This window comes from Leuciscus leuciscus (genome assembly GCF_965113295.1).
Source record: "Leuciscus leuciscus genome assembly, chromosome: 6".
Taxonomy (NCBI): domain Eukaryota; kingdom Metazoa; phylum Chordata; class Actinopteri; order Cypriniformes; family Leuciscidae; genus Leuciscus; species Leuciscus leuciscus.
In genome coordinates this window covers 43,395,528-43,422,838 of record NC_138730.1, presented here as the reverse complement: position 1 = coordinate 43,422,838, position 27,311 = coordinate 43,395,528, and the positions used below count along the sequence as shown (strand labels likewise).

General features: G+C 37.6%; 1 protein-coding gene across 2 annotated transcripts; it reads right to left on the bottom strand.

Moving 5' to 3' along the window:
* Window positions 1-535: 535 nt before the first annotated feature.
* creb3l3b (cAMP responsive element binding protein 3-like 3b) lies at window positions 536-27,053 on the bottom strand. Of its 2 annotated transcripts, none has more exons than XM_082173126.1 (10): window positions 26,906-27,053; window positions 21,166-21,270; window positions 19,576-19,831; window positions 16,595-16,713; window positions 14,316-14,426; window positions 13,777-13,883; window positions 10,358-10,426; window positions 6,060-6,144; window positions 3,619-3,706; window positions 536-2,119 (listed from the first exon to the last, which is right to left on the bottom strand). In XM_082173126.1, the coding sequence occupies exons 1-10, from the start codon at window positions 26,945-26,947 to the stop codon at window positions 1,872-1,874; spliced, it is 1,230 nt and encodes a 409-aa protein (XP_082029252.1). In that variant the 5' UTR covers window positions 26,948-27,053; the 3' UTR covers window positions 536-1,871. The 2 variants fall into 2 exon arrangements, with proteins under 2 accessions (XP_082029252.1, XP_082029251.1); XM_082173125.1 differs by having other exon boundaries at window positions 537-2,119; window positions 16,595-16,716.
* Window positions 27,054-27,311: the final 258 nt, after the last annotated feature.

Sequence of the window (27,311 nt, the reverse complement as noted above, 5' to 3'; positions counted from 1 at the left end):
GCGAGTCAGAGCACTCGAGGGAGTTCTGTGCACTGAATGAGTTAGGCCACATTTACATTACATGCTTCAAGGGACTCAATTCCCATTTTGTTTCTTCCATGTGGCACAGATCTATAGGCTATACTGTATATATATGTATATATGCGCGTTTGCTTCTGCCAAGTGAGCGGACAGATCGGATATTCCCCTGTCAATGCAAGTCGTACATCATTGAAAAGTGACATCAACTCAGGGTGGACACCAACCGCGATCACATGACACTTTTCAATGGCGCAATGGAGGACGAAGGCTCAATCCCAATTTTTTTGCTGACCTGGTGAGGAAAGCAAAAGGTTGTATTATCATTTCATCTGCGTCCATTGCAAATCGCGCCGTTTTAAACTTCCTTTTTAAGGTTTTCCAGGTCAGTCCACCTTGGGTTGTTTCGGCAAGTAGCCTATTCATGGGTTTCATCAGGTCCCTTTCCACAGGTGTATAAAATAAAGCACCTAGATTATGAATGCAGACTGCATTGTGCTTGATTAATACACCTGTGGAAAGGGACCTGATGAAATCCATGAATAGTGTAAAAGCAGATATCGGATATGGGTCACTTTTAAAAGATGTAAGATGGTCATAAAAACAAAAAAATCGGATATCAACAAATCGGAATTTAAATGCAGTCTTAGAGAACAAAGTTATAGACAAAATAAGGATTAAGTATAAAAAAAAAAAGGTAAATTAAGTACAAAAATATTGCTGGATATAAACTCACATTAACGAACGTCTGGAATGAACACCCAGTCGTGTGTCGGTACATTGTGCTTGTGCTTGATTCCGCACGAATGAGATTAGCTGTCTGTGTTATTAAACGTGATCTTGGCACGGCGATCCACACAATGTTTGGCAGGAGCTTTCGCTTTTGATGCGATGTGCCGTTTTTGTACATTTCCGAATGATTAATCTCTTCCCCAATGGCAACATTTAAAACGCAGGCCAGCATCTGATTTCCCTGCAGATCTGTGGATGCATATGCTGGCTCACTGATGCATATTGCACAGAAAACACTTCCCCTTTCTAATCGAATCTGATTGGCTGGTTTTATGCAATTTCACAAGTTCACTCTTACATCAATTAAACAGAATAAAGATTATGCGTATTTTGGTGTTCTGTCCGGGAGAGGGCATCGAGCTCGGACATATTGCCCGAACCGGGAGTTATCTGAACGTGCTCCTCCCGAACTTTGTTAATAAAATATAATTTAAGGTAGCAGTAGAACTGAGAACAGAGTCATGTTTACAAATGTTGATGCAATGAACGCTTGAATATAAAAAATTGTCACATAATTTGAGTTTTAAGTCCCAAGTCAGCTTAAGCGTCTGTGAAATATGTACTTTTTTACACACATTTTACACATTGTTTTCTGCACGTTTTGCATAGGCTGCTACTTTATTATTTGAAATATGTATTTTTCCATTCCATCATGTTACTGTGTAAAAAAAAGAAAATCTATTCAGATAAACCTGCGACATTTTACTATATATATATATATATATAAAAAAGTGTTTTCTGTAAAAAAAATTGCATAAATTGCATGATTTATGTTTCCATTCCAGTATGTTATTGGGGTAAAATCTATTCACATAATCCTCCAACCTTTTACACTATCTTTGTGTTTTCTGTACAACTTTTTGCATTGACTGCTGCATCATTATTTGATAATTTTTTCCCATTCCAGTCTGTTATTGTGGTCAAATCTATTCAGATAAACCCACAACTAAATGCCACATAGAAGCATGTCAGTCAGACGGTTGGTCACTTCATATATGTGGCCAGAATGAGCTGCGTTTCCATAGTCAAAAGTCTGGTGTAATGTGCGCCAGTCGGTTACATCACTTCCTGTCTTTCTCCTGATGTGTTAGCCAGCGCAGTGAGGCAGCGTGACCGGTGATGGGGTCGCTGTGGTGATGCTCACGGTCTCTGTAGCTGTGGTTGTGATGGAGAGGGTTCATGTCGGCGTACTCAGGCCTGAGTTGAAGCTTGCTGTGAGGGGACGAGGACACCTCCACATCTCTGTTGACTGAGTAGCCCGGCTGAATGCTGTACACCTCCATCACGGAGCGCAGTGACCTGGACTGAACTGCAGGAGAGAGGGGAAGAGGAAAACAGACCTTGTTTCGAGTCGCTTCATCATTTCAGTGACTCACTGCTGCATAATCAGTGTGTTCTGTCTCCGTCAGTGAATTGTTTCATTTGTATGTACATAGCATTAAACTTTCTCCCGAGAGCAGTTCCATCATACATAAGAATAAAAACTGGATTTAAGTAGATTTAAGAAAAATAACAGTATGTACTATCGTAAATGTGTGGACATACTGTAGCATTTTTTGGGGTTTATTCTGTCATCATTTTCTCAGCCTTTAGAGTCAAAATTATATACTCTCAGAAAAAAAAGGGACAAAAGCTCCCACCGGGGCGGTTTCTTTTATGTACTAAAGTGCACCTTCGGATACAAAAGTGTACCTTTTGAAAATGTCTTGAAATGTCTGTTCACAAACAAAGGAACAAAAGCTAAAGTTTTTGTACCTTTCTTTTTCTGACAGTGTACAAGGTTAAAATGACTTTTGGTTGAACTCTCTGTTTGAAATATGTTTTTTCAAAAGTTCTTTTCAGTACTTTTAGGTTCTAGGAATAATTTTCTCTCCAGAATCAGTTCTCTGGAGATTCAAATAATTGGTTGTGTTTTTGCAAAGTGCCGGACGAGCAGAAATTTACAATAAATGTTTGAGACCGGCGGAGACGACGGCGTGGAATAAAGCCTCCTTCGTTTCTGCCGCTGCCTCATAAGACAAAGTAATCCAGCGCGGCGAATGCACATTTTCATGTTGTAAATAAGATCAGATTCAAATCGGATACACAAATCATTGAATTTGGACTGACAGTGTGAACGTAGCCTTATAGAACCCTCTTCTGGAGCCCAGTTTGAAAACCCCTGCTTTAAAACACCAGATGCTTTCTAGACTAGAGAACAAGAAGTACCAGACTTTGTTTTCAGCGTCTCCTACTATTGTGCCTAACCTTGTTTTGTTGAGTGCAAGCATACATTGAAACCAACACTGTCAGAGATTAAACCAAGCAGAATAGGAGAAAGGTCAAACATGAGTTGAGAAGAAAAGTCGTGCCACATGAAAAATGAATGTTCACGTTCTGAACTTCTGTGGTTGTGAAAAGCAGGCATTGTATACCGTCTGACAGCCACGACCCCATTGCTTTGTGATCGCTGTCACCGCTCTAAGAGAACAGAAGAGCCTGAGACGGGTGAATGTGAGCTTCAATGCTGCAGCCTCCCACTTTAACCTGTTCACGAACCTGAATATAAATCAGGTTACGCCTTGATGTAGAGCCCTAGTGCTTGTGTGTCTGTACTATACAGTCTCTTTAAATGAAAAACAGCAGATTATATTTTTATATTGACATCTCAGGTCAGTAAACATCGATCACTACACGCTATACAGAGATGTTTGGTAGATACGCAGTTTTCTGAAATGCGTTCATAAGCATATCATGATGTAATTGAAGTCAAATTCACAGTTTCATGATGCTGTCCCCGTGTCTGCAGTGCTGTTGATGTTGACGAACCTTTGGTAGTGCTGAAGTCCCCGGGGTCCGCGGCCCTCCTGGGCTGGAGGCTCGGGATGAGAATGAGAGAGAAAGAGATGACCAGCACCTAGGAAAAGAAGGAATATTAAACGAGAAGAAGTAAATAAACAAGTCCTGCTAAATGGGTCAGCTTACGACCTACATCCATTAAACAGGCTTGTATAATCAACACTTTCATGATAATCATCAAATCTTTCTCGTTCTCTATCTGCCACATGCAGGAAAGATAAAAATAAATGTTCTATACTATAATTTGCAATATCCTCTCTGATATACTTATATAAAAATATGTTTTACGTAATGCTTTTTAAAAGTTTGGGGTCGGTAATATAATAACATTATCCTTCATTTTCCTTTCCTTCCTTCCTTCCTTCCTTCCTTCCTTTTTTTCTCCGGGCCATGACTTTTTTTCTTTTATCCCTCTTCCTTATTTTTCTCCCCTTTCCTTTCTAAACATGTTTTTGAGATGCTGTAAATAACGAAATCTGCACTTTACACCCGTCAGCAATATTGTATTATCCAGCCAGTTCACTTCATTTATCTTCATGGCATCTGTGTTAATTTAAATTCAAATACCCAACCGGTGCCTCCCGAGTCACTTTCGAAATGATTCATTCATCTGCTTAAGGGAGAGATTGATGCTTGAATTTATTAATAGAGTTCGACCGGCACATCTCAGCAGAGCACGGACAGCAGAGAGCACAAACCACAAAACACAAACTGTGTGAGTATTATTTCTTTTGTTTTATTTACTTTCACTGTCAATGCATTTAATTTTAAAGAGGACTTCTGTCCTTTTACAGAGTCTTGATTTTGTTTTTGGGGTCTACTAGAATTGGTTTCCATGCTTGAATGTTCAAAAAGAGATATTTTTTTCCCGTATTAGCTATTGTTGCAGCACCTCTCTCCCCAGTCTGTCAGTAACGCTCAGGGGTGCGTTTCCCGTACAACTATATAGCTCGCTGCTTAACTACCATAGTATGATGCATCTTTAGTTTGGAGAAATCAACTAGCTAGTCACGACTGTTTCCCGAAACCGTATGTCGCAAAGTATCGTTCAACCACGTTGGTTTATGACGTCTCGCACGTGGTGGACTAATAACTTATTTTAATGAATCTGTTTGAGATCGAATTAACGCTAGATTTTGTCATATAAGTTACAGACATGGCATCTGAAGACCATTTCTAATTTTTCTCAGTTATTTTGCTTTATTACCAGACTCAATATTTGGCTCGTTCTTACATAGTAGAGCACGTTCGCACATGCGCAGTCTTCAAAAACGGTGCTTTAAATCTCTTGACAAACTAAAAGACGTAAATTACATTTGTATGTATTCTAAATAAATAACACGGGTTGTACTGAATGTCAGCTTGCTTATTTTGCTAAAGATAAGGATTTATTCAGTCTACATCTACATGTAAACTAGAAACTATGCTATAACCACAGCTCGAGAGCTGTCGTTCCAACCACACAAGTTTGCGATGTTGTTTGCGAACGTCCGTTGGAACGATGGTTTCGCGAAACACCAAATCGTTGAACTATGCTGATAACGACGGAACTTGCGACCATAGTTGGCTAACGATGCTTTCGGGAAACGCACCCCTGTTTAGTTCCTGTCTCTATGAAGCCCCTCCTTCTGAAAAGCACACTGTGCTCTGATTGGTTGGCTGGACCAGTGTTTTGTGATTGGTCAAGCGCTTCAAGTGTGTTTCGGCAATGCCCCGCTCCTTCCCATTATTGCAAGGTTCAACACACTATTAATTAACTCAACCAGGCCCCGCCTCTTCATTTTGCGTATGCCTTGGGCGGGAATTATTTAAATAAGGAATATTGAGACATGTTAATTCCCGGAAGAAAACTCAAGACTACAATGGAGGCTTTTAAGGGAGTTCAGAAACATTGACACTGATAGAGAATAACTCCCGCTTTGTATCTTCGCAGAGCTTTTTCATGCTCAAACAGCAACATTACACACTAAACACAGTTTAAAATGTTAAAAAGCAATAGGTCTACTTTAATTCTCTTCCAGAGGAGTGTGTGAAGAGCACAGCTGAGTGTTTGATATGTCTGACTTCTGAGCTGACTTTGGTATCTTGGCAAATGTGAGCTCAGTCTGAGATGTTGTGGATCTCTCTAATGGAAGGTGGCAGACAGTTTTCATGAGCAGTCAATGATGTAATCAGTTGAAATGAAGAAGAAAAGTGACTTTTCTGAGGACACGGCTGAAATCTCTCTGCTCTGATCGACGTGTCACTGAAGATTTGTTTGATTCCTTTTTCTACCTCTTCTGCCAGTGTTTACTTTCATTGTGCTTGAGCTCTAAAAACCCTTGGAGCGGGTTACTTCAAAGCATATGCTACCTTTATTCCTTCATTTCTTTTCCTTTCCTTCCTTCCTCCCTCCTCCGCTGTCATCTTACCAGGATGCAGGTTCCCGTTTGAGCCGGTTTACAGGACCCGTTCATCACCAGAGACTGCAGGCGACGTAACTGCTCCACCAGAGACCTGACAGATAGATGGTGAGAGTGCATTATGAGTTAGAGGAGGGAAGTAGCAAAACTTTCATTTAATGTGAACTTTGGAAGTGTAAAGTCATGCTTTTAAAGGAAATTGCCTCATCTAAGGACAAATATGCAGAGAGTTGGAGGATTTCAGAGTGCAGCAAAGTGTTTTAAAAATGTCAAGATGGATAAAAATAAGTTTTAAAAGTCCATCAAACCAAGTTCTGAAGCTCATCAATATATTCTTTTGAATACCATCAATTTGAAGCCAATTCTAATAGGATCAAACAAGAATTCTCATATATAATTCTGATATATATAATAAATAATATAATAAATAATTTAGTTATCATACAGTACAGGCCAAAAGTTTGGAAACATTACTATTTTTAATGTTTTTGAAAGAAGTTTCTTCTGCTCATCAAGCCTGAATTTATTTGATCAAAAATACAGAAAAAAATTCAATATTGTGATATATTATTACAATTTAAAATAATTGGTTTTCAATTTATTATACTTTAAATTATTATTTATTTCTGTGATGCAAAGCTGAATTTTCAGGATCATTACTCCAGTCTATCACATGATCCTTTAGAAATCATTCTAATATTCTGATTTATTATGAGTGTTGGAAACAGTTCTGCTGCCTAATATATTTGATGAATAAAAGGTTAAAAAGAACCAATTATTTTAAATTGTAATAATATATCACAATATATATATAAAAAAAAAAAACATCTGTATTTTTGATAAAATAAATGCAGGCTTGATGATCAGAAGAAACTTCATTCAAAAACATAAAAAATAGTAATGTTTCCAAACTTTTGGCCTGTACTGTACATTTTATTCTAATATTTTATTGTTATAGGATTCTTGTTTGATTCCATTTGGATTGGGAAAATTATGCAAATTTATAAAGGGCTGAACACATTTTTAATACTGATGGTGTAAACTTTGCAAAAAGCATCAAAACTGAATCGCATTAAACATTTTCTAACAGTGCTGATTGGTTCAGGATGACATATTCTGGGGTCTTGAATGCATATAACAAACAAATTGTCTTTGTGTCTTGCCTGACAACACCCTTCAGCTGTGGTAAAAATCATTATTATGCACAGCCTTTCGTGGTTTACTGCTCAATTTTATGACTGTTTTCACTAGACTTCTCCTTTAAATTTAATAGCTGATTTCATGGCATCTTAAATAGCCTGTAAAATAACCAATAAAACACTGAAAGAAGAGAGACGTTATGTAAATGATCTTATAATAGATGGAGGGTCAGGTTTATAGCACAGTTAAAGAGCTGTTTGCATGAGCAGGTTATAAAACCTACATATATTACAGCAGTGGATCTCAACTGGTGGACCACGTTCTGATCGAAGAGAGCAATGGGAAAACAATGCTAAATGCAAATAATAACATGCAAAGAGCAGAATAGAATAGAATAGAATTTTTTTATTGTCATTGCACAACTGTGCAACAAAATTTTGTTCATTCACATAAAAACATGCATACAGACAAGAAGAGCAAGTAGGAATAGTAAAATACAGTACTGACATACAGTATAGTACAAGATTAAATAACTACTGTATATAATCGTGCATAGTTCAAATAGCAAAATAAGTCATTTCATGAAGGGAAGAGAAAGAGCTTCCAATAATATGTTGCTTACACCACAGGTTGTATATCCAATTAAATTTTGTAACACTTGATCAAAAGTGTTACTTAAAAGATCAAAAGTTGTATCTGTATAGCACTAGATAATGCCCTGTGAACTAACATGGACATTTTCATCAATTAACATTAACAAAATGTAATAAATGCTGTAATATATTGCTCATTGTTAGTTCATGTTAGTTGATGCTAACTAACACAACATGTTAGTTAGTTGCATAAACTAATGTTAACCAATCAGACCTTATTGTAAAGTGTTACCTCAAATTGTATGATTTTTCCTGAATCAGAAAATGTAGAAGCTGCATAAAATAAAATTGCTTGGGATAGAAGCGTCTGCTAAATGCATAAATGTAAAGAAGACTGTGTGAAATGCCCTTATCTTTGAAGACTTGGAAACAATTGCTCTGTTCACACTTGGCATGTTTGGTTCGATTAAAACGAACCCTGGTGCGACTGCTCTATTATGCAGTTCATTTGATTAAGATTGTGTTCACACTTGTAGTTCAGTTCAATTGGTTCATTTGGTCCGGACCAAAAAACAAACAAAAAACATTTAGTCCTGGTTCGATTAGCGTTCAGATTGGCATCTTTATCACTGAACCAAAAGATACCGAACCTATAGGGCACAGGGATACGTTCACAACCTGATTGGTCGGCTTTTATGACGTATTGCCTATTTTGTGACGGAACTTACCGGACATCATAAACAATGCTGTGTTCTGGGATAAATGCACTCGTTGTGTGTGTATCGCTGTATATTATGGTATTCTGATCAGCTGAGAACTCATGAAGAGCTTATAAATGTGTAAAGTAGTCAAAACAGCGTCAGGAATCCCTCCGTCACACAAACCAAGATCTGCTGTGAGGAGACGCGGTTCTGATGCCTGAACTGAACTGTGATGATGAGCAACATCACGACTATGATGAGAAAAAATGATACGCATGAGCATTCTGTCCTTTTTAGGGTCTCATCTTCCTGTTTTTGGTTCGTTTACATGTATTTGGTTCGTGTTGCGTTCATATATCATTCGAATAGCACCAGAGTTTGTTTGGAAGTGGATCGAGACTCATCATTCCAGCTTGTTTGTTGTCACCAGGGTTCAGATGGCTGTGTTCATACTTATTGAAATGAACCGCACTAATAGAGCAATTGCACCAGTGTTCGTTTTAATCCAACCAAACATGCGAAGTGTGAACACACCCTAAGTGTGAACGCTGCCATCTGAACCCTGGTGCACACCAAACGAGTGGACCAAGACCGCTGAAAAGATGAGTCTCGATCCGCTTCCAAACAAACTCATGATGTCACAAGACGTGACTCTGAAAAGGACAGAGTGATCAAGCATGCCTGTTTTTTCTCATCATAGTCGTGATGTTGTCCATCAAAAGTTCAGTTCAGGCATCAGAACCGCGTCTCCTCACAGCAGATCTTGGTTTGTGTGACGGAGGGATTCCTGCCACATTTTATAAGCTCTTCACGAGTTCTCAGCTGGTCAGAATACCATCATATGTAGCTACACACACACAATGAGCGCATTTATCCCATTGTTTTAGATGTTCGGTAAGTTCCGTCACAAAATATGTCATAAAAGCCGACCAATCAGGTTGTGAACGTGTCTCTATATCTTTAGGTTCGGTATCTTTAGGTTCCGTGTTAAAATGCCAATGTGAACGCTAAGTTGAACTAAATGTTTGTTTTTTTGGTCCGGACCAAACAAACAAAGCGAACCGAACTACAAGTGTGAACACAGCCTTAGTTTATTTATAAGGACATCTTAGGGTGCTTTCACACTAGCACATTTGGTGTGCACTCGGGTTCGACTGACGTCAGAGTCCGGTTCGTTTGGATGATGTGAACCGTACCCAAGTCTGCATAAAAAAGGGCGGTCTGAGGTGCGGTTCATGTGAACTCCAGTTTGCTGATGATATAAACGCAATCGTACTAAAACATTGAAGTGAACTGCTATTGATGCCGTATGATTCGATAAAACTGTGTGTTTGTGTGCGTCTCACTCACTTTCCTGACAAGAGTGACTGACGCACATCAAGAAGAGAGAATGTATCATTCATCTAATGTCATTTCGTCTCGCCTTCAGCACTAATGGACTCCCACAGTCTTTAAAACATTTGCATTACATTCACGGCAGATAGACGCAAGTGCTATTATGTTCTGAAAACAAAACCACAGGTTCAAAAACAAAAGTATAAAAGTAATCCGCACTATGCTTTTGCCACCGTCTCCTGCTACCAAACAACAGGGGTAAAGAGCCGTCGGTCTGATGCAAACGCCCTGCAGTTCGGGCCTAAATAATATAATGTGAACACAATCAAGTGGGGAGAGGGAGCAATCGAACTCGGGTTTGGACCAGGCGCTCGAACAAAGTGTGAAAACACCCTTAGTTTCCTTTTATAGGGTAATCAATTTCAGTACTCTGTGGCCACTTGATGTCGGGATCCTAAAGCAAAACCAGTTGAGAACCACTGATTTATAGCCTTGTCAGAGCGGAGCGGATCTGATATTGTTGTAAAACGAGACTCACGTGTTGGTCTTCTCCAGGTGGATGACTTTCCGCTGTAATTGCATATTCTGAGCACTGCAGGCAGCCATCCTAGACCAAAGTATATTGGCAAATTACTCACAGTGATGAATCTGACACACACCCACACACACCCTCTGTCTGTCACAGCAGCATGTGTACATACACACACAATATAGTCAAGTCACGGCATGTTTATTTATAAAGTGCTTTTTCCAATATAGATCGTTTCAAAGCAGCTTTGCAGTGATAACAGGAAAATAATGCAACAAAGTTTGTTTGATTTAGAAGAAAATAGCATCATAGTTAACCTTATGTAAGTTCAGTGCTGGTTCATTTTTGTTGTAAAAAAGTTATTAATTTAGTTCATTTATATATATATATATAGCTGTTCTGGAGAAAACCATAATATAAATGGAGTCAATGCAGGCAGATCAATAATTTACATTTACATTTACATTTAGTCATTTAGCAGACGCCTTTGTCCAAAGCGACTTACAAATTAGGACAAAATACAGCGAGTCATCATAAAGAGGCAAAAGCAACAACAACGCAAGAAGTGCTCAAAATACGAAGTTCAGGTATTATTCAGAGTAGCATAAGCCTGATAAGTGATGTTTCAAAGGGAAAGGACATTTATTTTTATTTTTTTTATTTTTTTCTATAAGGTTAAGTGCTCACGGAAGAGATTGGTTTTCAGCTGTCTTTTGAATGTTGTCAGTGATTCTATTATTCAATACAATAATATTGTTGAATATTAAATGTCCCCAACTAAGCAAGCCAAAAACCAAAGGCGACATAGTGTGTGTGTGTGTGTGTGTGTGTGTGTGTGTGTGTGTGTGTGTGTGTGTGTGTGTGTGTGTGTGTGTGTGTGTGTGTGTGTGTGTGTGTGTGTGTGTGTGTGTGTGTGTGTGTGTGTGTGTGTGTGTGTGTGTGTGTGTGTGTGTGTGTGTGTGTGTGTGTGTGTGTGTGTGTGTGTGTGTGTGTGTGTGGTGCTGCTGCATCAATAACATTAGATAATGGTGGTAATATATGAAGAGTTCAGATGCAAAAGCCTCTAAGTGCCATCAGAAATTTTCTTCTAGAATGATCATTTTTATCAAGCTCGTATATTTAAGTTCAGTAATTTCACTTAAATGACAATTATTAGGTAATTTTCATTCTCATTTAAGTGAAATTACTGAACCTAAATATACAAGCTTGATAAAAAATTATAATTTTAGAAGAAAATTTCAGATGGCAATTAGAAGCTTTTGCATCTGAACTCTTCATATAGGGCCAATCTTTTTTGAAATTGCAATTAAGAAAATGCTAATATATTTAAATTGTGTTTTTATTGAATAATTGTATGTTTATTGACAAAATATGAAAAGTAGAAAATTAGCTGTCTGTTTTCTTTGAGGACAGTACAATCCAACAGGTGTCTGTTAGCAGACATAGGGCCCTATCTTGCACCCAGCGCAATTGACTTTGTACACCGACGCATGTATCATTCCTATTTTGCACCCATGCACAGCGGACTTTTCCCTCCACAGACGCACATCGGTAAACTAGGGAATGAACTTGCGCTCCCGGGGGCGGTTCAGCGAAAAGAGGAGGCGTGTTCCGGTGCAAACGTTCCCTGGTGCTATTTTGCAGGTTTAGAAAACAATTCTTCCACTGACCAGGAAAAACCTAGTCTAAAGTCAGTGGCGCGTTGCGCATGTTATTCATATGCTATTTTAAGGGCGCATGCTTGGCCATAATCAATGTAGCGTGTGCATAACACGCATACACTTTGCTTCTCTCATCTACACAGAAGCAGCATTTTCATTTTTGCAAATCATACATTATTACAAGGAAAACTATTAACACACGAGGGAAATCATTGTTGTGTCCATGAAGATGTGAAAAAATAAGCATAAATCTAGCTTACACAATTACCCAAATTATTATACGCCTGTTTAACCGGAGCTAATTTGGGTGGGTTTCTCCATCCCCAATATCACTTCTCTGTGTTTTACGGCCCTGACGAGAACGTCGGTCTCCTCGGCTGTGAAACGCTCCTGGCGTGCGTCTGGCAAATCCGCCGTTATAATAGTAAACCGCCATGGAACAAGCGCGCCTGCTCTTAAAGAGAATGTGCGATGTCGCTCTGATTGGTTTATTTCACGATACGCCCAAACCACATCTATGAGTAATGAAGCTACTTCAGACCAACCCATTTTAGATTTGCGTCGGGTGCAAGAGTCATTTATCCCACCGGTATAATAGCAACAGCGCCAGAGATCGTTTCACGCTTGATACTTGCGTTTCAGATCGTTAAAATAGGGCCCGATATGTGTACGTTTACACGACTGATTTGTGAGTGTGAATAAAAAAACAGCAAGATGGCTTCGATGCTTTAAATGACTGCAGCACCGGCTGTGAAATGAGTTTGTCCTTTGGACAGATAAACCCACGGGCTCTTCCTTAAAGGCCAATTTCATGCCCGAAGTTTGTGCAGCAGTGTGTTCTCAATAATTTCTCCAGCCTCTCCGAGGATATTCCATTCCTTTGATCCCAAGTTTAGATAAGTTCAAGCCTGGGTTTTTAATGACTTTCAACCTCAATTTCAACTTCACTGCAAGTTTACTTCTTAATGAGTTTTTCTTTGATGTCATATTTATTCATTGAGACTGGTACCACAAACAGGTCCAGTTCAATAGTTCACAATATACACTACCGTTCAAAAGTTTGAGAAATAGAGACTTATTGAATATATTTTCGAATGTAATTTATTCCTGTGATTAAATCTGAATTTTCAGCATCATTACTATCATCAGTCTTTAGTGTCACATGATACTTCAGACAACATTCTAAAATGCTGATTTACTCAAAAAAACTGCATTTAATCTATTTGAAATATAAATATTTGTAACAATGTAAAAGATTGTGATGTCACTTTAATTTAGCATGTCTTTTCTGAATATAAGCAATCATAAAACATTTTTTTTTTTTTTATTGACCCCAAACTTTTGAACTGTAGTGTATCCAATTCTGCTTTCTAATTCTACATATGCAAGTTAAAAAAAGAGTGAGCTGAAATTGTAGAAATTATGTCTGCATTCAAGTATGTGTGTGTGTGTGTGTGTGTGTGTGTGTGTGTGTGTGTGTGTGTGTGTGTGTGTGTGTGTGTGTGTGTGTGTGTGTGTGTGTGTGTGTGTGTGTGTGTGTGTGTGTGTGTGTGTGTGTGTGTGTGGTTCAGGTATTCCCTATGTTGTGGGGACAAAATGTCCCCATAAATGGAAATTATATGGTCCCCATGGGGAAAACCGCTTATAAATCAATGTTTTTTTTTGTTTGTTTTTTTATGTAAAAATGCCAAAAGTTTAATATGGAAAGTCCCCATAAAACATGAAAACCCAACGTGTGTCTGTGTGTCTCTCTCTGTTTGTGTTTACCTGCCCTCCAGTCCATCTATATATTCTTTCTTTTTCTTGCGGCTCTCCTGTGCCGACTGCTTGTTTCGGATTTTCCTTCGAATCTTCTTCAGAATCTTTTCTTCGTACTAATAAAAACATGAGAGAACAAGCCAGACAAAATGTTAAGAGGAATTCATCTTGAATTGAGATGGCACAAGTGTCTACATTTCAAACATTTATTCTGATACAGATTTTAGTGGAAGGTCTGAAGTATGCGGTTTGTGAGTTGAATCAAATCAGCTTAATCATGTCATTATTATTATCGCATACACAGAGGGAAAAACCTCTGCGGCTGAGAATGTGTTATTACGATGAGAGCTGCCTTTGCCTTTCATCACTGACTTCCTTCATCTCAGCCTTTATGAAAGCCTCTTTCCTCCCTGCTGCTGATGTCTGATCTGGCTTCCAGTAAATATAGAGACATGGAGCAATGACACATGCAGGACATGGATAGATTATTACAGGTGGCCATGTGACCTTGGTCTAACTCAGGTGGAACATGTGTGTGTTCAACGTACCTTGTTTAGAGGCAGTTGGCTGGGAAGATTGACTCCTTCCTTGGCTAGAAGTTTCTTCTCATCTTCATTGAGCATCAGTTCTTGCTGGGATTGCTGGTTGGAGGGTTTTGTCTAGACACAGAATCACACATTTCATTTCATGCTCTTGTTCAAAAACTGCATTTGTTTTTATTATGATTAAAGACACTTTACTTAGGGCCAGATTTACTAAACCGGGCAAAGTAGCTTGAGAGCGCAATTCCAAAAAAGCACAGATGGGAGTGGATAGTTCTGCACGTGATCTACTGTCGACACACAAATTAAAGACGCAGCCGGATCATTTCCATAATGACCAACACAATCTACCAAGAGCAGCGCAAATCAGCGTCTGTTTTTTTTTTGGCCGGTAAATAATGGCACAAATACCAGTAAATTGACGAGCACAAACCACCTTAGTAAATCACCTTGCATGATTAATTTCAATATTCTCCTCCCATAAATTTTGCATCTGAAAGGGAAACTCCTACAAATGCATATGCAATAAGGTCAGCCGCAAAAATAACCCTGTTCACGCAAGTATCAATGCAATGCATTGACAACAAAAGTGCTGCGGATACATTTGTTCATCTGTGTGATTTTATCCAGCATGCATCATAACGCATAAATCAGACGCAATGCCACATCAACCCAAACACTGAAACAGCATCTGTGGAGGTTTTAAAGCACTGTGAAAAGCACTATAGCAGCTCTCTATTGTGCTTTATGTTGCACGGTAATGTTTACAGGTCAAAGTCATTACCTGTATGCTATGGACGACCCTATGTTTACCCTATGTTTGACTGAAAACATTGCCCCTCAACATGCTTTTATCTGTTCAAATGACACTATTAAGCTGTTTACTGTCTACACAGGCGGCTGCTTTGTTAGATAATGCACACTTAACTCTTTCCCTGCCATTGACAGAATTTTCCGTCATTTATGAGACAATGCTTGCCACCAAACGCCAATTTTACACATCTGGGTTTTTGGCTTCCAGATTGGCCCATGCATGGGTAAACTTTTTCCGGTGTGTGTATATATATACATATATATGTGTGAATGCATTCCTGTATATATATATAACTGTGTGTATGTACTGGGAATTTCGATTTTTTTAATATAAATAAGTACATATTTCTGTGACACGACAGCCGGTGAATTAAAACCACCCGCCGGTTACTTTGAGCACGGTCTGAGTGGCCGTATAAACTACAAATTAATTTCTTTGTAGATTAACAGCAACTTGGAAAACAGACAAAACAGAAAAGGTAAGAAGCAATATTGGAGAAAAGGGAATATTATGTGCAAACCCGTAGCGGAACTAACTTTACACAGCTGAGTCATTTCTGATTCTTGTGAAATTGACCTATTGAAGGATTTTTCTGGCTTTCTGTGTTTTCACTGTTATACGGTAGGGGGCGCTATTACGCATCTTTTAAAAGAGTAAAAGAGTGTTTTAATCTCTGGATTAAAACACCAGCGAAGAATTAGCAGAAACAAGCATTTTAGTCCAACAAGCATTTTTTGTTCAAAATGTTGCTTTTTTATGAACTTACTCACATTGTTGATAAAAAAAAGAATGCATTAAAAAAAAAATCTCACTCTGGGATTCACTTCTTAGAATGGAAACTTGTTTCCGCCACTGAATAAAAACTTGCCTTTGCAAGTTATAAAGTCAGAATTGTGATGTATAAATTCGCAATTAAATGTTTTACCTCAAAATTGGACTTTATAACTTGCAATTGCGAGTTTATCTCTCACAATTTTGAGAACAGAAGTCAGAATTTTGCATTGCGAGAAAAAAAAATCAGAATTGCGAGAAAAAAAAAATCAGAATTGAGAGTTTATATCCGGCAAAAAGGTTAGAACTGTGAGATATAAACGCACAATTGAGAGAAAAAAGTCTGAATTGTGAGGAAAAAGTCGCAATTTTTCTTTTAAATTGTTTTATTCAGTGGCGGAAACGAGCTTCCACATCTTAGTGAACAACACACGCAATAAGCTGCCTTTAATTTTAGCCTAGAAATCAAAATTTGTTTTCTTACAAGCCTTTTTTAGAGTTATTGTGTGTTTCTCTCTTTCTCTGTCATGTATTTCTTCCCTCCACATCTCCTGTTTTCTAGAATGAAATCAACTCCACTGCTTTCTCTCTCTCTCTCCTCTCCTGGTTATGTCACATTGAATGTCACAGGCACAGCAGGACTGTGTAGTCACACACACAACATGGTGTCTGTTCATGTTCTGTCAGATTCAGTACTCACCGGTTCTCCGATGTTGGAGAGCAGCAGGTCTTTTACAGTGAGCTGGTAAACGGGGGTTGGTTGAGTTCTCGTGCACTGAGAGTCTGTCAGACCGTCATTGAACAGACAGGCTTCCCAATCTGCTGCACGTACAACACACACACACACACAGAGGAGCGTTTTACATCGCAGAATGCATTAACTTCACACTGTGTCTGAAGACCAACAGACAAAAAATATATTTTCATTTTCTGAGAGGTTGTTGTTACATTGCCAGATGGTAGATGGATTATTTTTTTATTTATTTTTTTGATGTTGGCAAATAGTTGCTAGGTTGTTTTGAGAGTTTACCACATTTATTGGTGGTTGCTAGGCTGTTGCTAAGGTGTTCTAAGTGTTTATCAGATTTCTATGTGGTTGCTAGGCCATTGTTGTGCAGTTGCTAAAGGGTTCTGAGTGTTGATCACATTTCTAGGAGGTTGCTAAGCTGTTGCTATGCAGTTACTACTTACTAAGGTGTTCTAAGTGTTTATCACATTTCTAGGTGCAGTTGCCAATGTGTTCTGATGGTTGTTAGTACTAAGGGGTTCCCAGGGGTCATTACCCCTATTTCTAGGTGGTTGCTAGGGCATTGCTATGTAGTTTCTAAGACGTAAAAGTGTTTATCAAATTTCTAGGTAGTTGCTAGGCCATTTCGGTGCAGTTGCAAGGGTGTTCTGATGGTTGTTAGCACTAAGGGGTTGTTACCCCATTTCTGGGTGGTTGTTAGGGCGTTGCTATGCAGTTGCTAAGGTGTTCTGGGTGTTTATCAAGTTTCTATGTGGTTCCTAGGCCGTTGCTGTGCAGTTGCCAGTGTGTTCTGATGGTTGTTAGCTCTAAGGGGTTACAAGGGGTTGTTACCCCATTTCTGGGTGTTTGTTAGGGCATTACTATGCTAATGTTAGGTGTTCTCAGTGGTTGTTAACACATTTTTGAGTGGTTGCAATTGTTTTAGGTGGTTTCTGTTGGTGTTGCTTGATGGTTGCCAAGGTGTTCTGGTGGTTGTTAGCACTAAGGTGTTTCAAGTAAGTCGTTTCCCCATTTCTAGGTGGTTTCTAGGGTGTTGCAATGCAATGTTCCAATTGTTTTTTTCTAGGTGGTGCTAGGGTTTAGAAAATGAATAGTTGAATAAAGTCGTTATCATTGTTTGTTTTTGCGCACAAAAACTATTCTCAACACTTGATAAACTTATGGTTGAGCCACTGTAGTCACTTGCACTATTTTAAACATTGTCTTTACTAACTTTCTGGGCCAAGTTTCAATTACAGTGAAGCATATGGAGGAGTGAGACAGCTCTCAGATTTAATAAAAAATATCTTAATTTGTGTTCTGAAGATGAACTCTAAGGGTTGATTCTTCACTACATTTCATCAGACTTTGAACTCTGAAAGCTTTGAAAGTCTGTTGTGTGTTCTGATTTTGCAGCCTTACAGGTTTTTGTGATTGAAACATCAAATGGAAATGCGATAGCCTGCAATTTTGCCTTATTTCTGCAATTTTCCACTCAGACATTTGTAGTAGGTCAATATCAGTTAATCGAGATACATAAATCCCAGGCTAATCCCAAAAAAAATTGCCCTGTCCCGCTGCTGTATTACAGCAAATGAGCATCAATATGGCCTACAATTGAACAATAATAACCCTGTGATCATGTTAACAAAAACAAAAAATTTGTTTTCTTAGAGTTGAGTTGATTTCTTGATCTCAAATAAAAACTGAAATGTTTGTTGCCTATAAAACTCGGTTGCACATAAGGTAGTTTTCATAAACACTTGTCTTCATGACAAATTTATTTAAGCATATATAATTAGTAAATAAGCTCCTCTATAGTGTTTTTAATAGCTAACTAACGAACTGTAAACATTGGATAACTTTCCTGAGGTAAATGCAAAATTAAATTATTGACGTCTTTGGGTTGAAACACTGATTAAGTGATTATATGAGACATGACTCATTTCAGTAAGTATACTATACCTTTCATCTTCTGATATTCATGCATAAAATGATAAAATGGACAGAATCTTAAAGCTGAGACTTGTTTACAAGTCTTGTTTACTTGTTCAAAGCACAAAGCTCTTTGTGATTATGGGATGGGAGGCGTGCTACAAATAATGTTTAGTGTAGGGAAAAACTGCGGATCTGGCAACCCTGGCTTGAACTACAGGTAATTCATAGGGTCAAATAGAGCCTGCTTTAACGTCACTATTTTTTAACTGTTAATGCGTTATTTGTCGTGTTAGTTCCAGTAGAGATTTCAGTAATGCCTTTATGCCACTTTACTTAAAAACAAACAAACATCTGAGACAAAGTTGATACTTGAAACATAAGTGAGAAGTTTCCTGAGCTATAAAAGGCAGTGGACGAGTGTCACAAATCAAGTACTTGAGTAAAAGTACAGATGCCATGTTAAAATATTACTCCAGGAAAAGTATAAGTAGCCTACTTATTTAAGTTTGACTTAAACGTACAGAAGTGCTTGATTTTTAAATGTACTTATTAAGTATTAAAGGTAAAAAGTACTGATCAATGAACCATAGCTATTTCTCCTAGCAGGAATAAGAAAAATTGGTGCGTATTTGCAGTGTTATTTGTGAACCAATTCAACAGGTTCATTGGAAAGAATGAATCGGACATCGCTATTTTTTAACCGTTAATGCGTTATTGTCACGTTAACTTGTCCTAAATTCAACACTAGAGATTTTCTTCACACACACTATGAGTTTCAGTCTGACACATTTTTCTGCCCCCTTTTGATTGACAGGATATAATCGGCCCTGATCATTGGCTGATTTAAATCAATCAGCCGATGGCTGATAATGAAATTAATTGCTTTTATCGGCCGATACCGATTATTGGCCGATAAATCGGTGCATCTCTACTTTATTGCATCCCTGATGTTGTTTTGACTGCAAAATAATCAACTAGATTCCGGTGGGACTGCAGTTTGAAGAGTGAGATCTCACCCAGATCAATGGAGATATCCGGCTCTGTGTTTGCGGCATGAGCGGCCGGCTGAGGAAGAAGATGAGGATGCTGAGGGAGGAAGATGGAGTCGAAGAGCGGGCTGGTGGGGGGTGGTGGGGGGCTGTCCAGGTGGTCTGACGGGGTGTCGTCACTGATTCCACTGTCACAGGGTGAAGGGACCCAGAGAGGAGAGCAGGGCTCCGACAGCAGGGAGTCCAGGAAGCTATCAACAACACCTTCACCCTGACTCTGACTCTGCAGGGATGCAGACACAAAACACAGAGAATAAATACACAGCAGAAACACACATGCACAACCATGATACACACTCATTGCAGATGCGTCATCTGTGTCTCTAAAGTACAGTATTTCATGTTTCGTTCACTTTAACATGGATTTTAATTGCTCCTACAAAAGATAAAGTGGGGTTTCACAGCGATGCTATAGAAGTGATTATTAGTATGAATCTTTTTGGTTCCCCAAAGAACCTCTCAGTGACCATTTCTTCATTTAAAGAGCATCTTTTTTGGGAGTGAAGAGCATTTAAACATATCTAAATACCCTTTTTCCTTTATAAAGAATTTTATATTTCTATAAAGAAAATAGATGTAAAATATTCTTCATGGAACCATCAATTGCAGTACAGAACCTTTACTTTTAAGAGTGTAAGAGAATTAAATTGTACAAAAATACATCTATATTTACACAATATAAGAAAACAAATATTTCCATTTATAATACATAATACAAATATATACATTTTTTATATATATTTTGATGCAAATATTGTAATCTCAATTTCTGTCCAACAAAAATGTGGTTATTTTACAGTAGGTGCATTTTGTCATCTTGCTAAATAAGTTTAATCTTAGTCATAAACAAATGTTAAAATTGTAAAAACTGAATGTTTGTATTTAGATCAGTTAATAAGTCCTATTTTCTTATTTTTCCTATTTTCGTTTTTCTTTCTGTCCCAAGTATTGCTTTGCACCCTTGTTAGTATGTACTAATGGCAACTTTAACAAATTAACCCAACCAGCTATGACATGCATCAATTTCTCTCATGTAACAGCATGTTTCAAGTAATCAAACATGAATTAAAGTATGCAATGCTTTCCTAAATAGATACACAGCAAATCAGCATATTAGAAATATTTCTGAAGGATCATGTGACACTGAAGACTGGAGTAATGATGCTGAAAATTCAGCTTTGATCACAGGAATAAATTACATTTTAAAATGTATTTAAATAGAAGAATAGATTTAAATTGTAATGTATCGCAATATGACTGTTTTCACTGTATTTTTGATCAAATAAATGCAGCCTTGGTGAGCATAAGAAATCTTCTCCACAGTTCCCCATGGTTTTAGAATAATACACAACAGTTTCATGTCAGATACAAACACACACAGAAGTTGACAGACAAATCTGGGTCAGACATGTCACTGAAGACACACAAGAAGAATTTCAGGGAGCCTCATTTATTAAAATAACTAAAAAATAAAATATTCTCAGTATGCTCTAAGTAGGAAAGTTGTCTTGTGATTGATCAGATAAACTCATAAATATCAAATGGCATTTCACTCACGCTTTGATCCGTGATTGACCACGCAGAGACGTCACCATCGCTCTCCATATGAGAGACCTTATGGGGCTCGAAGAGCAGGTCTAGGAGTTCAATCCCGGAATAACCCTGAGATATAGAGGAAAGGTGAAAAGATGGAGGAAACGTGGGAGAAAAACAAATGTAAGTCATGTCAGAAGGTGCTTTCCCACAGTAAAGTCACCATGAACCTTCCCGCATCTCTTCTCTGATGACGTGTTAAGGGCGGAGCAACCTGTCACTCACACCAGATCCACCAACAGCATTTTATCTGGCCAAGCTGATCTGGTTTTAAGGGGTTTTGGGCAGATATCAGCTGGTCAGGTTTAGAGAAAAGCTGGCTGACCATCTAAACCAGGTGAAATATCTGGTTTGTTGGTATTAAAGGGGTTTTGGGCACTTATCAGCTGATCAGGCTAATCGATCATCTGAACCAGGTGGGGAGAAAAACAGCTTTTAAGTTTTAAGCATTTAATTCACATATGTGCTGTTCACTAAAGCAATGGCATTCTGTCTTTTAGTGCATTCAAGTCATGTCGGAAAGATCATGTTTACAAGTTTAACGTCACCACAAAGTCGTAATTACGAGTGGGAAACTTGAGGTCGCCTCAGTGAGAACACATGCCAGATGCAATGGATCCAGCGTCTGTATTAATGGGAAACTCGACATAAAAAAATACCATATATTGTACAATAACAACAAAATATTTAGTGATTCAATTTACAGTACCTTCATATATTGAATAAAAAAGCAACAAAAAAAAAAAAAAAACTTTTTTATTCTTCAAGCTCAGTTTTCACAGGACAAAAACACTATCTCAATGTAGACGGAAGGGTTAAAGTCAAATAGCCTATCCGGATTAATGACAAATAAATGTCTTAAGCAAATCTGAGCACAGTTTGAGACTTTGTTGAGAAAGAGACGTGAGATTACCAGGGTTTTCCTTGCAAGAAAAATATCATAGAGGTTTATTGTCTTAGGATAGTAAGCATTCTCCTAGAAACCATCCTGGTGACCTCTCAGATTTTCTTCAGAAAGTGTCTTCATTACTTCCGCATGTCCGGGCTCCTGAATGTAAAACTTCCCTCCACAATTTATTAAAGAGTGAGGCAGGAAGCTGCTCTGACCATAAAAGTTTAACCATGTCCGCTGGGCATTATTAAGTATTAATTTGAAAGTCTTCAGAGTCATTGTTAGTGCTGTATAGCACAGAGAACACCTGTAGTTAGTGTGAAGAAGATGACATTTGAAGCACAGCTGGCTATTTGTGACACAGCTGACAGAAACATCTCTCTTCAAGCCTGGTTACAGCATAAAGCAACAGGATAGCATCAAATGTGTCAAGAAAAGATGACAAAATTAATGAAATCCATGTGACCAGGCCATGCACAAAACCCGTGACCTAGATCGTGCTGAACCAACACGCTCATGAAAGTGCGTATCTATAGCAAGAATGATATTTCTCGTATCATTTATACGCCAAAAAGAGTTTTTGCGTTCAAATGATACGCACTGTAAACCCCTTGGGTAGGATTAGGGGTGAGGAGTGCGTGCGTATTACACGCCATAAAGTGCGTATCATATGTACGCAAAAACTCTTTTTGGCGTATAAATGATACGAGAAATATCATTCGTGCTATAGATACGCACTTTGCCATGTTGAAGTCTGCTAACTCAGAAAAGAAGATTTAAATAATATCAATGCACGTAACAACCAAGAGTTAAGTTTCCCTCTGCCAGAGAAACTCGATCCCTGAGCAGTTAGTCTGATTCAGCATCACACACACACACACACACACACACACAGATCGAGACAGAAAAGATTGGCTTTGAGTCTCTGTTTTATTGGTTTTCTGTTTTTAGATTGTTTAGTTGATTAGCTATCTGTGCAGAATTAAATTAGGTTGTTAGACTGCAAAAAAAAAAAAAAAAAGAAAAAAAGAGAAAAATGTTCTTCCTGTGTATTTTTGTCTTGTTTTCCTGTACACTCTCAGAAAATAAAGTACATAATTGTACCTTTAGGGGTACAATGGCTTGTCACTGGGGCTGTACCCTCAAGGGTACAATATTGTACCTTAACCTTTAAAAGAAACGGTACATATATGTACCTTTTAATGCTTTTTGACCCTCAAAAAGGTACATATATGTACCTTGAGGTCCAATAATAAGCCCTATGGGGTACGTTAGTGTAGATTGTACCTTAAGGGACAGAAATGGACTCCTACTGTACCCCTATTTCTGATAGTGTACAAATATCTAAACATTCTTAAATAAGATGCATTTACTTGAGAAGCAAAATTACTTAAGATATTAAGTTTTGTTTACTTAATAATTGATGTAAATTATGTGAGTTCATTTAAAGAGAAAACTTTGATTGATTGATTTGTTTCTTGATTTAAGTGTAATTTTGATAAATTTTTTAGAAACCAAGACTTATGTCATTTTGATTCTCAAGTGTTGTCTACTTGCTACTGGAAAACAAGACAAATTCTCAGGAATAAAATATATATTTTTTGCAGCGTAGTTTTGCTAAGGGGATTTCTAGAGACTAAATGTACTCTTTCTATCTTGGTAGACCAAAGTCCTCAATGACTTTATGAATGCCTTCGGGAAGGAAAATCATTAATGAGATCTATTCATTTGATCTCAATTGCATTTTTGCAGACAGCAATTAGATTTGTTAGAGATAAAATCGAGACGTTTGCTTACTGTAAATCTCCTGCCGCTCAGATTTATCTTCAGAAAAACATGCTGCAGTAATATTTATCTCTACAGTGAGATGCAGTAGCAAAGTGTGCACAGATGATATCAAAAACTGCAGTCAAAACGTTCAATATGAAATCAAATGTTGCCAAGACCAAACAATTTGAGCTATCATCAATATTATTTGTATCTCTTCAGTATCTCAATTCTTTCTTCCTGACAGCAATGGAGATCAAAAAAGGGTGCCAGATTAACTAACAAACCCTCTTTTGGTGTAAAAAAACTAAATTTACAAAAGACACGCACTCGTCAATTTACTGGTGTTTGTTTCATTATTTACCACCAAAAAAAGCATGTCTTAAACCAGATGCTAATTGGTGCTGCTCTTGGTAGATTGTGTTGGTCATTATGGAAATGATCCGGCCGCGTCTGTGTTCTTTCATTTGAAGCTTTGTCAGTAGATCACACGCAGAACGTTCCACTCTTAGCGGACTAACACTAATTTGCCCTGTTTAGTAAATCTGGCCCATAGACTGTAGTCTCAGATTTTTCTCTCATCTCGAGTTTCAGTCAAAAACACTTGATTTTTTAAATGTGCTTATAAAGTATTAAAGGTAAAAAGTTCTGATCAATGAACCACATAGCTATTTATTCTATAGCCAGCACTAATCAGATTAGCCAGCACTACTAAGAAAGATTGGTGCATATTTGCAGTGTTATTTATTTGTGAACCAATTAAACAGAATGAATCAGAAATCGCTATTTTTTTATTGTAAATGCGGTAGTGTCACGTTAACTTGACCTATATTCAACACTAGAGATTTTCTTCTTTCACACACACTATGAGTTGCAGTCTGAACACGTTTTTCCGCCCACTTTTGATTGACAGGATACAATCGGCCATGATCATTGGCTGTTTTTAAACATGTTTTTGACATGGGAAAGACATGTTTTTATGGAATGTAGTGAAGTAAACGTACATTTCCCAAAATAAAAACACTCTTTTAAAGTACAGATACTTGAAAAAATGTACCAAAGTAGAAATTATTTGTTACTGATTAAAGAGCAATTAAACTTTCCTTTGTGAAAAATGGCTTATTGATGGATTTCCTAAAGGAAAGGTTTCGACAAAGCCATACTGAAAACGATGATAGCTCGTGCTTAGAATGAGAAGGTGGCAGTGGTATATCTAATCCCAAAACAGATTCTCCAATGAATAACACAAACCCTCGGGATCTTTAAACCTCGGCTTAGTTTTTCATTCCAGACGGGCATGTTCTCTCAACCTTCAGTTTATTTGTGTTTCATTGACAGGATTCTCCAGCAGCCTGCGACCCACATCGCTCCTGGTCATGCGGTTTAGCAGTGAAGATAAGCTTATCTCATCTGAGCAAAGTTTTGTATGGCTTGTGCTAATAGCACAGAAGGAGTCACACAATACCACGGCATACTTGAGTCAATCTCTAAAGAGCAGTTTCATATAGCTGGCGGTTTCAAGGATGTTTGTGAAGTGAGACTCAAAATCAGGTTGATTTGCATTTCATCATCAAACTAAATAAAACTTAACATGCAAAAGAGCTAACTTTAACTTCCAGTTTCATTTGGGAGGTTTAATATAAACTGATTGCTGTACTAAATCACGATTATAGACGGCAAAGTAACACTGATACTGACGCTGGATGAGTGCGTGTGAGTAATTACGACATTTTAGTCTATTGAGCAGATCTGTTGAACTTTCTCTGCCTCATCTTGTTGTTAATGGAAAAACTCTGAGAGGAACCTTGGGTTTTATTCTTGTTTTCGAGCACGCTGATGAGTTACTAGACTAATTAGGAAAAGATAATTATCCTCGGGGTTTGTATTATTGCCATTTCCACAAGCTTCCAAGCACGGCAAATACACCAGGTTCAATAAAACCTCAAAATAGCAGGATGCCATTTTGTTCTCGATTGATGAGATATAAATGGAGAGCAAATTTAAGTTTTGAAAGAGTGAAGGAGCCTCACACATATCTCAACTAGAGTTTAATAAGAGATCTTAATAATGTCTCAGATCTGCCAGAAAACTCAAACCCTTTTTAATCAAATTCTTCCTAGACAAACAATGTTCTCATCTTCAGATCATCAAGGTCAAATACATTATTTGGGTCATTCTCAAGAAGCAGTGCCTTAGCTCTGTTTAGAGTGTAATGGGATAAAAAAAAAATGGAAAAGAGAAAAAAGATTTTCAATGTTTTTCATTGGATCATGAAACATTTTGCATGTCCCAATTCATATATATCATATATCCTACTGAAAAAAAAAATGATTTGTTGAATTTAATAAAAAAATTTATGGTAAGTGTTAAATGTAGCTAAAATCAATTGTGTGCAACCACTTACCATACATTTTTTTATTATTAAATTCAGCGAATTATTACTGTATAGGTTTCCAGTCAAACGTTTGTAATCATTTTTTAATGTTTGTAATCTTTTTAAAAGAAGTTTCTTATGCTCTCTAAAGCTGCAACGAAAAGCATATTACAATGATTTTTTTGAAGGATCATGTGACACTGAAGACTGGAGTAATGATGCTGAAAAATAAGCTTTGATCACAGGAATAAAGTTCATTTTTACTGTTTTTATATTTATTTATTTTTTGCTTTCAAAAAGCATAAAAGACTTTTAAAACATTAAACAAAAAATCGAAATTATTCCAAACTTTTGACCGGTGTGTATATATATATGAGTCTTTAAACTGACTGATACTACTGTTATATACTTATTTATTTTTCTAAATATATGAATTTGAAGCATACAATATTTTGGAGGACACACCCAGTTATGGTGGTCCAGTAATGTCTATGGCTTTTACAGGGCCTGAGGTGGGTCGGTTCGACAGTAACCTTTTCAAATGAAATCATTATTATTATTATTATTATTATTATTATTAATCAAGCATAAAAATGGCACTGTTACCTGAGAACGACCCCATTTCAAACATTGAAAATCACAGTAAAAGCAAAGGGAATGCAATACTTCACCTTGTCTGAGAGAAGTGCCATGTTCCAGGCACTAGAATCCATGAGCAAGAAATCAGATTATTAAAATCCAGAGAGAAAAATATACAGTATGTCAGTGTGGTGCTGTCCTCTGTATGCACAGTTGTGTTCCTGAATGTGTTCTCTGTTCTAGGACAAAGTTGAAACTCCAGATAAACTCCAGATAATCAGCCTATGATTCAATTGGATTGTTAATGTTTACAGGGCTTTGACTGACAGGTCATACATGTCAGAATCTCAGCGAGGAGAGGACGATGATCTCATCAAATGAAATAAACAGGATGACATCATTGTCTAAATTAAATGTAAATTAAGTGGAAACATCCACTCTTAGATAAAAGATTCAGGTTTCTATATAGAGTATATAGTGCTTGACTCGGTTCTATAT